Below are 12,629 nucleotides of genomic sequence, written 5' to 3' on the forward strand. Positions count from 1 at the left end.
GTGGTTTTAAAACTTGATTCGGCATTGCCTATTAATAATTATAATTTAATTTATTTATATTTTATTTATTTCTTATAATGCATTAATTAATTTTCTCATAATTGTATAAGTAGTATTACTATTATGCAAACATAAAACTAGTATTTTAAATAATAGTTGTATGAATAATAAGCTCGTTTAAGCTCACGAGCTCAGCTGAGCTAAACAAATCTTAAGTTCGTTTAACCTCGGTCGATTCAAGCTTTTAGCTATCCGATCACTATAGCTCACAACTGACTCAGATAGTTTACACTCCAATATGCTTCAAAACCGCTTTCAAAAATCAACTATGCGTCCTTGTGTCAGAAAGAGTAAGTAAAAATCCTTAGCAAAGCAAACAAGTAGATACCTAGATATACAAACAAGCATATGAGTATGTAAGCTCTAACTATACACATATGAGTGAAACATCGTTATCATTTGTTTGCAACTAACGATTAAGGAGCCCGTGACACATCATTAGAGATGAACGTTTTCGGTACCGGCTGCAGTACCGGACCGGTATTGAAGATTCGGTATAGTTGGTACCGAATTGGTACCAAATTTTGAGTTTTTTGTACGGTATCGGTATTTCCCGAATGTTGCACAAAATAAAAGTACCGAATCGAACATTTCGGTACCGGTACAAAATATTTAAGATTTTCGAGATCAGTACCGGCTACCGGGACTATCCAAGCTCATCTTCCACATCATCAACCTAGACCTAAGCCCCTAACACAAGTAATCTTCCAAATCATCATCAATCCATCAATCATCAACATTATTGTATAAAACTTGCTTGAAACATAATTAAACCGTAATACATTATTGTAGATAAACTCATTTTAAACAATCTTCAACGTCTCTTTTATGATTTGAACAACGTGTAATAATACTTTATACGACAAAATACATAGCCTGACCAAAATAGTAAACCATATTGACTAACAAAACAAATTAAAAAGTAACCATTTATAAAATAAAAAAATATAAAAAGGCATTATTAATAATATTATTAAATAATTACCATATATATTAATTCGGTTCACGTATTAATGTAATAACATGACAAAGTGGAGTCGGCGTCAGTATATCTTTTGTACATGTTCATTCTTCACGGGCCATTGTCCTAAAACGACACCACATCACGCCGTTTCACCCTTCTTCTTCTTCTTCTTCTTCTTCTCTCTCTCTTTACCCCTTCATTCCGCCATAACCAAAACCTAGAGAGAGAAACTCTGCATTTCTAGAGAGAGAAACCACTAAACTCAAAACCAACACAAACCCACTTCTCTTTAACCTCAATACTCTCACCAATCGTCTTCTCACCAGATTTAACACACCATGGACACCCAGATCTATGGTGCATTGGGGATCTTGTTCTTGATCTTCAATCTCATACTGATAACACCCATTAATGCTTCTTCTACTTCCACACCCATCAATTCCAACTCGGTACTCGTAGCTTTACTCGACTCGCACTACACTGAGTTATCAGAACTCGTTGAGAAAGCCTTGCTGTTACAAACCCTAGAAGAAGCTGTTTCCAAACACAACATCACCATTTTCGCACCGGTTAATGAAGCCCTCGATAAACACCTAGATCCGGATTTCAAACGGTTCTTACTCGAACCCGGTAATCTCAAATCGCTTCAAAATCTCCTGCTTTTTCACGTCATTCCGTTCCGGGTCGGGTCGGATGACTGGCCCGGGTCCGGGTCTGGACCCGGATCCGAATCCGGGTTTACCCACTATGAAACCCTTTGCTTAGAAGAAGAAGATAACTGGTTAAAGTTAACCGGAGAAAGCTCCGGCGAGAAAGTTGTCGGCGGGTTAGCGAAACTGACCCGACCCGACGACGTGGTCCGACACGACGGGTTGATCCATGGGATTGAACGGTTATTAGTACCTAGATTAGTACAAGAAGAGTTTAACCGGAGAAGAAGCTTGACGTCAATCTCCGCCGTGTTACCGGAAGGAGCTCCGGTGGTGGATCCGAGAACGAACCGGTTGAAAAAACCGGCTCCGGTTCCGGCGGGTTCTCCGCCGGAGCTACCGGTTTACGACGCGTTAGCTCCGGGTCCGTCGCTAGCTCCGGCGCCGGCGCCGGGACCCGGCGGCGCACGCCGCCACTTCGACGGCGAGAGTCAGGTGAAGGACTTTATCCAAACCCTACTACATTACGGCGGTTATAATGAATTAGCGGATATATTGGTGAACTTAACGGCGTTAGCGACGGAGATGGGGAAGTTAGTATCCGAGGGTTATGTTTTAACGGTGTTAGCGCCGAACGATGAGGCAATGGCGAAGTTAACGACTGATCAGCTTAGTGACCCCGGTGCGCCGGAGCAGATTATGTATTATCATTTGATACCGGAGTATCAGACGGAGGAGAGTATGTATAATTCGGTTAGGCGGTTTGGTAAAGTTAGTTATGATACGTTGCGGCTGCCGCATAAGGTTGTGGCGGAGGAGGCGGATGGGTCGGTTAAGTTTGGGTCGGGTGAGGAGTCGGCGTATTTGTTTGATCCGGATATTTATACGGATGGGAGAATTTCGGTGCAGGGGATTGATGGGGTTTTGTTTCCGGTGGAGGAGAAGCCGAAGCCGGCTGGTGATGTTGTGGTTAAGCAAAAAAGAGGTGTATTTGTATGATTTTATTTGAAAACCTGTTTAATGTTTACAAATTATATGAACAAATCCCAATTTACCTTAGGATTGTTGGGTCTATTAGGTTAAGTGTAATATGCCATTTTGGTTAGTTTAGGTTATTTTAGGTTAACTAATTTTATGCCATAGGGTTAATAGGTGTTTAATGGTCTAGCAGATAGTTTGGAACTTGGAACCGGCGATCTAACCCGACCAAACTGAAGCAATTCATATGAGTTGGTCGGTTTGATAATTAATTTGTTGCATATCTAATTTGTTACATATCTTTTATATTTATGATAATTTATTATATTTATGATAATTTAAAAGTTTTTATACAAATTTATGATTTTGAAAAATATAAAAATTTGGGTCAATCCGCCAACCTAAGAGGTTTGATTTGTCGTTTTCTGAAACGGTAGCTAATGGTTTGGCTGACCCGTCGTATATTTCTTTTTTAAGTGTTTATTTAAAATTGTAGAGAAAATCAAGAGATTAAAAAATGTTTTTATCTCTATAATAATGTCTTAGAGACATGTTTTATTTTTTATTTGTTTTGATGAACTAATGAAATCTGCTAAAAATCCCAATGGTTAAAGTTGGTCATAATGTTGTCTCCATAAATCCAGCTGGAACCCATGTTCTTCAATCTCTACCACACAACAGATTGCAGTATCTCCCTTGACAACAACCTGTTTTTGTATGACCTGTAATCATGCATCACCATGTTGTACCACGTGTACTGATGCTTGTACTCTAGGACAAAAACATTAACTGTCACTGATCCTTGATGTTTTCCTATTTGGGGCCCTTTGCTTTCTTTTGTTCTTGTCATCTTTATCAAGTATCAATTGTCATCTGGGTTGGTAAATATTTTTGCTGACAATACCGTTGTATGACAAGTTGTACATTGTGCATTATAACCAATACATTGTACTTAATTTACAAGCTGTTGTTTGCAAATTGCAGGGAGGTTACTGGAAGTGGCGTGTTCGGTTCTTGGAGCATTGGGGAAAGACACTCAATTTACAAGCTGTTATTGATAGATAAATGTATTTTATATAATTGCAACAAAATGCATAAAAAGAATAGCCATATTGCCGCAGACTAAAAGGTGAGCAAACACATGACATCAAATTATATATCTATAGCAATAAGCCAATAATTAGTTTGTCTAGTTCATCTTCTTGTATCGGTAGAAATGTCATAAGTGTACAAATATTTTCACTTGTTTTAAGAAAATAAGTCACACGTTCAAAAAATAGGTATGTAATTATTTATTTGCTACATCTATATAAATAATAGGTTTGGGCTTGAGCTAGATTAAATCTTGTTAATGTATATGCTGAAAACCAGCCGTATAAAACTAGGCCGGATAGTGAGATTTGACAAAATATTTAAGTGTTCAAAATTCTTGCTGAAAACTGGCCTGATTATTTGTTTACAATCCATTCCAGTTTTGCTTCTATTATGATAGCTTTTGTTATAAAATTCTTGACAACTTTATTTTTAGCATTTCTTATGTATCTTATTTATTATTTTGGATAACTTGTATTAAAGCTGAATAAGCCTAAACCGTGAAACCAAAGCGGAATCAAGCCATTAGTAATGGTTTGGTTTCGGTTTCAGTAATAGAAAACCCTTCTTAACGGTTTGGCTCGTGCTATGAACTTAAAGCGTCAAAACCAGACCGTTAACACCTCCACATACACGCATATCATCCCAACGGATGTTAAATTTTTTTAATTAATAGAATACACTCATTTGGTAAATGACCTTTTGCCCTTTGGTGTCATTTTCTTTTATTTAGGTATCTTTCTTTCTTAAAAAAATCTTTTATTGTAGATAAATATGGAATTAATTGGATTTTAATGCTTGCAGGTGTCCAGATATATCTTGCAGATAAATGAAATGCTTTCTGATGGATGCTGCAGTTTGCATTCAAGAATGTTTCCTACAGAAGAAAGTTTTTTTTTCTTTTAAATTTCATTTAGTTGATTATTTTTGGGTGGTGTTACTATGAGTAATGTAATTACTACTAGTCCAAGTGGGTTTTTTTGGAGCAAATTATTATGCAAATATATAAATCATTTTGTACAACAAATAATTTAACTTGTCAGAGAATGTGATCGCTGCGCATTCGTAAAAACATTCGTTCAATGAGAAAAAAATATTTGTCTTTTGGTTTTGGAATATTGGATTTTGATAATCCCTATTAAATCATATTGGCCGATAATAATCTCTATTCGTTTTATCGTTATTGGCGGTTCCAAATTCAAAAAAGTTGGCCCCCAATGGTTCCCCGTTAAAAATGACTTAACGGCGTTATAGTTTTTTCTGAATTTCAAACCAATGTTTTAGGGCTTTTAATCGTTAGGAGTATACGAGTCGATTGGTGTAAAACTTAGTTTGAAATAGTGTTTCAAAATGACGAAACAATGCTTCAATTATGGTGTTTGAACTTACAGTTAACCAAAATCGAGTCGTTTTGATAATTGTTTTGAGCTAAGTTTTACACCAGTCAACTCGTATCCTCCTAACGATCAAAATCACTAAAACATTGGTTTAAAATTCAGAGAAAACTATAACGCCGTTAAGTCATTTTTAACGGGGGACCATTGAGGGCCAACTTTTTTGAATTTGAGACCGCCAGTGGCGATAAAACGAATATGGATTATTATCGGTCAATACTATTTAATAGAGATTATTAAAATCTAATATTCCTTTGGTTTTTTTAGGGCTGTATGTGCATGGTAAATGGTAATTGTGTGATATACTCATCTTTATGTACGGTTGCTTTTATACAGTTTTTATAATTTAAAAGCAAAAAACTACAAAATAAAATTATTGATTTTGTTATAAATATAATAGTAAGATAACATGAAGTTTAAACATTTTTTTTTGAAGTTAGCAAAAAATAAAAATAAAAAAGGGTACATTTGAAACATACAAACAAACGTGCATTGTATAGCATAAGGTATTGTAAGTTTGGTACATTTAAACTAATAATTTTAGTAATTTTTATTCGTCAATTTAATTTTACCAATCACAAGATTACAAATTTGAAGGTTTTTTTTTAAAAAAAGAAAAATTGGTGATTGTTGATTAAAGAACTTGACGCAAGCAAAGTAACATCTTCAAATTCCATTAAAAGTAACAAACAGCTCCATTTTTCACAGTAAATTCACTGCACAAGAACCCTTTAAAACATCAAAACAAAACCAACCACCTCCCAGTTACATACACTTGAAAAAAATAAAACTTCAACTCCCAACAACAATTTGTTGAGGCGTCGTATCCTGATCGACCGAACTCGAACCAATCCCACTTTCCTGCACCGCATCAACTTCATGACTTTGTTTCTCCTCTTTGACTTCCGGTTTTACAACCTTTTCTTTTGACTTAGTATTGACTTCCGACGTTTTGGTCAAAGACTTTCTGTTGTGCAAGCTGGAACCTTTGTTACGGCTCGTGGAGTTGACCCTAGGTGACATTGTTTGGTCTCTCTCGGCTCGTGGGCTATTACTTGCCTCTATTGGTTCAGAGGTCTTGCTCAATGAGCTCTTGCTTCTGCCCAACTTTGGTGATTTGGGACGCGTAGTTGGTATCTATATATTTACACAAACACACAAAAGAGGGAGTGTTTGGAATACAGTTTAGTAAATAACAATCATAACACGATTACACGAATAATCGCTTTCAAGACGTGTATTAACAAGATCAAAAAGATACCTTTTTGAGTTGAGGTTTGGGAGGTGGCTCTTTGTAAAAGTTTGGCATTGGTGTAGCTTTAAATGTTAAACTCTTTCTTAATTTCTTGATTTCTTTTTCCTGGCTTTCCTGTATTTTCACAAGTTAAAAATATAACAATTAGCCTCTAGTTAAAGATAATCTTTTGTTGACTTTAAGAACCACAAGACCTTTGACTTTGCCTGCAAATTACTCTTTTCCACTTCTTTTGCATGAACTTTCTCCTCTATCTTTGAATTAAACTAGTGACAAAAACATCAAATTTACAACATAAAAAATAAAATAATAATAACTGTTGTTTTTTATATTTCGAAAAATGATTCTAAAGAATACAAAAATGTACCTCTTTTCGCCTTTCGGCCCGCTCATCCAACCTGGAAGTAAAACCGGTACTGGTCCTTCGTCGGCCGCCAGGGGTGGTGGTTATTCTGGTCAACATTCAAGTCAAACAATGAATAAAAAAACAAATTTTAAACAATGAATGAATCAAAGTAAGATAAAAAAAATTACGGTGAGCCAGTAGAACTGGTGCCATCATCTTCTTTAACCGATGTTTTAACCGGCTTCAAACCACTTGAACTTCTTCTACTCGCAGGGTGTGACCGAGACGTGGATAATGTAGGTTCCACAACCGGTTTAGACGTCGAGTCAAGCGATCGGGTCTTTGCAGGGAAAGATAAGCTCTGAGACAAACCCGGTCTCTGTGTTCGACCAAATGTGCCGATATTAGGACTGCTTTTACTCAATTTAGTGTTCTTCAAAGCATTCCCTTTGGTAGAAGTAGAAGAAGCCTTAACCTGATTCTGAGTTTTAGTCTTATCAACAATATTATTATTCTCAGTAGGTTGATTGACTTCTGTTGTTGTTGATGAATCAACTTGCTCATCAACTTTGTTCACATTCTCTGGATCTGTCACACCTTCATTAACTTGATCAACAGAGACTTCTGGTTCTGAAGGAACCTCATTTCCAGACTCCATTCCTGTTTAAAAACATAATAATAATAACATTTCAGTAACAAAAAATCGATTTAGAGATATTAAACAAAACCTAAATCGAAGTAACTTATAAACTAGGGTTTCTAAAATAATAATAATAAAAAAAAACGGTTATGAAAGTTGAAGATCGAACAGTGGTTTAGTTTATAACAGCGAAACAAACTGAAATTTTAATCAATATAAGTAACATAATTAGTGGATTAACATTCAAAGGATCAAGTAATCGCAAAGATCTAACAAAATTAATTATGGATAAAAACCGGTGCAAATACAGAAAATGAAGTAGTAATAAAACCGGTGCAAATTAATATAAAAAACAGTTATTATTATTTTAACGTAATTAGGCTAAGGAAGTACCTGCTGGATTAATGGAATTAGTGGTTAACTGGTGATAATGATGATGATGATGATGATGATCAGAAGAAGAAGAATTATGGTTGAAATATATATTATTTATGGAAAAGAAAAGAATGAAGGAACGTGAGGGGTGATGGTGCCAACGTGGCACAGCAAAGCGATATGATTGGGCCCACGTCTTGTGCCCCAACAACCACTACAAAGTGAGCTGTCACAACTTGCACCGTATTTTCTGTCACATCAACAACGGCTTCCAATTTACGGTTATTAACTTATATAGGCATGGGGTGATGGTGGTTGCTGTATCCATCATTGAGTGTGTTAAACTGTTAATTTGAACATTCATGGGTTTTAACCCGTGAGTGACATTTAGCTTCTTTTTTCCAAGGGTAAAAAACCCATGACCTTTATATTTAGAAAAAAAAAGTGTAATAGCTTTATTATAGTTTTTTAACTAAAAATTAATATATGAAATTTTATAGAATTTTAATGTATTAATTTGCACAAGGTTTTTTTTTTATATATAAGAATAAACGGATTGCACTCGTGTATGGGAAGAGGCGAATGATATTGAGGGCCAGAGGTGGCCCCGGCCCCCTGTTTTTTCGCGCGTTGGTGTAAATTTAGTTGTTTTTCGTCCGAAGTATTTTATACGTAGTGTAAATTTACCTGTTTTCGACCAAAATTTTAAGCCCGTCCCCTCTAGTTTGTGAAATTTTTTATACATTAGTCCCCCCCTCGGCGTTCACGTCCAAGCTTTGCCACTGTGTATGGGTGGTGGGGGCACACGGGTAGACCACCGCAGGCATATACACCATTGCCACCCTCACCATTTTGTTTTATGGGTATCGATTCCGGGTGATACACCTAAACAAAGGAGAGGAGAGACATGTTTGTGTGTGTAGAGAAGATAACAGTTTTTTCTGGATGATTGGACGCCAGTGGCAACAGGTTCCAGCAGGTAGTTGGGGAGGTGATGTGTTATCGGTCGGTGATTGGTGGTCCGGCGGGTGGTTGCGGTTTGTGCCCCCTCCAACCTAAACCCAAAAATACACGTTTCATGTTCGTGTTCATGTGTGACGTTTTTTGGGTTCGTGTCATGTTCAAATTCGTATAGAACTCATGGGTTCATGTTAGGTTTGGCCCTCTAACCCGTGATAATGACACATTTAGCATCCTTAGTTGTAACACTTAGACACAAATTCTTTATACGGTCCTCATAATTATCCTCTTGTTATTGGTTGTGGAACAAATGTGTCCAAATAGTGTACACAGTGTATATGTAAATTTTCCAACTAAATTGAACTTTTAAAATGATGATATATAAAGCAATTATGTAAATTAACTAAAGCATGATAAGACTATAACATAAAAGGTTAATAATTCATAGTGTTGAACTTGAAAGTGACTTCAATCAGATGCTTAAAATATCATTTAAAATTATAAATGGATATCATAACAAAGGAGACTAGTTCACTAAAAAGGAATATGTATATTCCAAGGGAGTAAAAATCTACAACAATTTCAAGTTTACAAGTGTGATAATAAACATTTATATCTTTTTCTTTAACCAACATGCACACAACCTTTACTTTAAATTGATTATATACTAAAAATGCTCTTATATACGGTTGCTTTAAAGCTTAAATCTTAGTATTTTTGACATTTCAAGAGGAAAAATCTAATAACATCTATTGTTAAGAATGCAATCATCGACATTTCGATGAAATAATAAAGAGAATGAAAACGAATCATATCAACAAACTGGCACCGATTCCCTTAACCCGACACTAAATTCATCCTTCAATTGTTTCTTGGGAGTACCCCCATTGTGCATCATTGCTACAAACTCATTATAATCTATACGGCCATCCTGCAAGTCAACAACACAAAAAGTTTATTAAAAAGGTCTTAACTGGATCATATAAATGATATGTTGGTGATCAAGACATACATTATTAAGGTCAGCTTCTTTTATAACCTCTTCCAAATGAAAATCATCTACTCCAAATTCTTTGCATGCTAGTTGGAGTTCATCAAGAGTGATATAACCACTATCATCTTTATCAAAATATGAAAAGGCGGCAAACAAGTAATCTTGCTTATCGACTCTATTAATATGTAAAGTTGCAGCAACAAATTCTTCATAGTCAATGGTACCACTATTATCAATATCCGCCTGCATTTTCAGTTTTAATCCATCAAAAATCAATGAAATGAAACAAGAAAAATAGAAACTGAAAACTTTGAAAAAAGGAAAACTTACTGATTGCATTAGATCATAAATCTCAGACTCGTTAAGATTGGAACCGAAACGCTTAAGTCCAGCTTTAAGTTCGTCGAATGTGATATAACCACTATTATCTGTATCTATAATCTTGAACATTTGTTTTAGTCCCGCGATTTCTTCCTCCGAGAGTTTTGATGCGATAACCTGTTGAAAGTACGAGACGTCACGTCAGACGTGTAAGGGTAAAATTGACATTTTTCAGTGAGATTGTTAGATAATCATCTTGTTTTTTGAAATAAGTACCCGAAGAGCCATTTTCTTGAACTTGTTCATGGCAGAAAACTGAGTCAACCGGGTCAAGACTGCTGAATCAAGTGGTTTGTCTGGAGCAACACCATCTTCACTGATCCAAGGGTGACCTATGATGACAAAAACATTAATCAGACAAACATAATAATAATGTAAACTCGAAACAATTATAAATAATGGGATATTAAGACTTACAAAGAACTCCATGAGCCGTGATCCGCTTTCTAGGGTTTCTAATAAGCATTTGCCTAACTAAATCTTTAGCACTTTCAGAAATACTAGGCCATGGATAAGAGGAAAATTCAAGTTTACCCCTCAAAACCTCTTCAAAGATTTCATTCTCAGACTCTGTAAATGAAATAAAGATTGTAAATTTTGATGACCCAAGTGAAAAATAATTTAATTTTTACATACTTATAATAGTTTCTTGACTCACCTCCCCAAAATGGGGGCACCCCACAAAGAAGAATGTAAAGAATTACACCCGCGCTCCAAATATCGGCTTCTAAACCATAGTTTTTTAGCAAAACTTCGGGTGCAACATAGTAAGGACTTCCAACCACATCAGAAAAAGTTTCCCCTGAAATTTAGACCAAAATTTAATAATTCATCAGATCAAATCGAACCAATAAGTTCAAGGGGTGTGTATAGGTCGGTTTTGGGCTCAAACCAAAAAAATTGGCTTTTGAGTTTTTGATTCAGTTTTGGTTTTTTCGGTTTGGCGAGTTTTGGGCCAAACCGAACCAAAAAATTGGCTTTTGAGTGTTTGAAACCGTTCGGTTCCCCTTTTTTTTCACTTTGGGTCAGTTTCCAACTCAAACCGGAAATTCGGTTTTATGAGATTTTTAAAAACAGTTCAATTTGTGTTTTTTTGGGTTTTACCATTTGGGCTTGAAATTTTTGTGTAAAAAAAAAATTGGCTCAAAATAATGAATTTGGAGCCAAATTTTTTGTTAATTAATGATTAGTTGATTATCTTATATCTAGGCTCATATATTCGGGTTGCATTAAATATTAAATCCTTATGAACCGCCTAACGTTCTGAATTAAAAATGAACATCCATGCATTTGGTTCGCTACTTTCGGTTTTAACTACATATGAACCCTCAACATAACCGAAAGTTCCGTTTTTACAAATATATAAACCCAAACTGTCGGTTTTTACAGATTCATGCACATCATTGATAACAATTCATAAATGTATAATCAAAAAGACAAAAACAAAAGTACCTGGTTTAAAGAAAACCGACAGCCCAAAATCGATAGTTTTGAGAGGTGAATCTTCATCTTCATCAACAAAAAGAAAATTCTCGGGCTTAAGATCGCGATGCATAACTCCTAAAGAATGACAAGCTTCGATCACTCCAACAATGGTTCTAATAAGATCGGCTGCTTTTCGTTCCGAATAATGACCCTTTTTGGTAATTCTATCAAACAATTCACCACCAAAACAAAGTTCCATAACCAAATGAACCGCAACCGAGTCTTCATACGCCCCTTGAATCGAGACCACATTCGGGTGCCCAGATAAATGATGCATTATTTCAATTTCCCTTCTTACATCTTCTACATCCTCTTCGGTTAATAGTTTCCGTTTAGCGATTGATTTGCAGGCAAACTGTTTGCCTGTGGTTTTCTCTGTGCATAAAAAAGTTGTACCAAACTGACCATGACCTAACTTCGGACCCAAGTTGTAGTACTCTTTTAAATGCCCGGTTTTGGTTTTCAAAACCGTGTCGGCTTCTAACCCTGCACTTAACATTCTCTTCACATTATACGGCTTTTTCACATGTGAAACTACAATCTTTTCAGATTGTTTGACATCTTGGGTTGTTTCTTGAAATGGTTTAATGTTGTTTTGAGGTATAATTATTAACTGTGGAGGTGGTTTATGAATCGGGATTGGTGGTTTCGTATCTTGGTCTATTGACTGTGGTTGTTTGTTAAACTCTTTGTTCTTGTAATCGATCAAATCGGGTGACCGAGACCACCAGTACGGGTGCGAAACTGACTGAAAGAATCCATCTTTCGAGTAACATGATCCTACACATACATTCCCCATCTTATTGTTATCCAATTTCACCACCCACAAAGCAACTTTCAATGACAATTGAACAAAGCAGTTCTTTTAGGCATTTAAACAAACACCTGGTGTGCAAATCACACAGAACATAGGATAGAAGATGAGATTGGTGGGTATGATCGACAGACAAATTGTAAGTTAGTATACGTTTCTTTAAAGAGAAAAAACAAGACTTTTGGTGAGTTTGAATGTTTCTCCATTTGAATGTATGTTAATATATATAGATACAGAGGAT

General features: G+C 35.8%; 3 protein-coding genes across 6 annotated transcripts; 1 reads left to right on the top strand and 2 right to left on the bottom strand.

The window, feature by feature from the left end:
- The first annotated feature begins 742 nt into the window (after window positions 1-742).
- LOC143627973 (fasciclin-like arabinogalactan protein 17) lies at window positions 743-4,774 on the top strand. Of its 2 annotated transcripts, XR_013152676.1 has the most exons (3): window positions 743-2,659; window positions 3,637-3,781; window positions 4,549-4,774. XR_013152676.1 is itself a non-coding variant. In XM_077097672.1 (2 exons), the coding sequence occupies exons 1-2, from the start codon at window positions 1,363-1,365 to the stop codon at window positions 3,708-3,710; spliced, it is 1,371 nt and encodes a 456-aa protein (XP_076953787.1). In that variant the 5' UTR covers window positions 1,357-1,362; the 3' UTR covers window positions 3,711-3,854. The 2 variants fall into 2 exon arrangements, 1 of the variants encoding a protein (XP_076953787.1); XM_077097672.1 differs by lacking the exon at window positions 4,549-4,774 and having other exon boundaries at window positions 1,357-2,659; window positions 3,637-3,854.
- A 997-nt stretch (window positions 4,775-5,771) lies between these two features.
- Window positions 5,772-7,397, bottom strand: LOC143627905 (uncharacterized). Its single transcript, XM_077097621.1, has 5 exons — window positions 6,928-7,397; window positions 6,761-6,845; window positions 6,588-6,659; window positions 6,400-6,507; window positions 5,772-6,275 (listed from the first exon to the last, which is right to left on the bottom strand). Exons 1-5 carry the CDS (start codon window positions 7,395-7,397, stop codon window positions 5,931-5,933), a joined length of 1,080 nt encoding a protein of 359 aa, XP_076953736.1. The 3' UTR covers window positions 5,772-5,930.
- Window positions 7,398-9,513: 2,116 nt separating this feature from the next.
- LOC143627975 (calcium-dependent protein kinase 26-like) lies at window positions 9,514-12,551 on the bottom strand. Of its 3 annotated transcripts, XM_077097677.1 has the most exons (7): window positions 11,542-12,550; window positions 10,748-10,891; window positions 10,507-10,659; window positions 10,306-10,421; window positions 10,039-10,206; window positions 9,727-9,951; window positions 9,514-9,645 (listed from the first exon to the last, which is right to left on the bottom strand). In XM_077097677.1, the coding sequence occupies exons 1-7, from the start codon at window positions 12,371-12,373 to the stop codon at window positions 9,529-9,531; spliced, it is 1,755 nt and encodes a 584-aa protein (XP_076953792.1). In that variant the 5' UTR covers window positions 12,374-12,550; the 3' UTR covers window positions 9,514-9,528. The 3 variants fall into 3 exon arrangements, with proteins under 3 accessions (XP_076953792.1, XP_076953790.1, XP_076953791.1); XM_077097675.1 differs by having other exon boundaries at window positions 9,727-10,206; window positions 11,542-12,551; XM_077097676.1 differs by having other exon boundaries at window positions 9,540-10,206.
- Window positions 12,552-12,629: the final 78 nt, after the last annotated feature.

The sequence above is a fragment of the Bidens hawaiensis genome, unplaced genomic scaffold (assembly GCF_021521415.1).
Source record: "Bidens hawaiensis isolate Kalapana, Puna unplaced genomic scaffold, B.hawaiensis_p1.1 tig00004748_1, whole genome shotgun sequence".
Lineage (NCBI taxonomy): Eukaryota > Viridiplantae > Streptophyta > Magnoliopsida > Asterales > Asteraceae > Bidens > Bidens hawaiensis.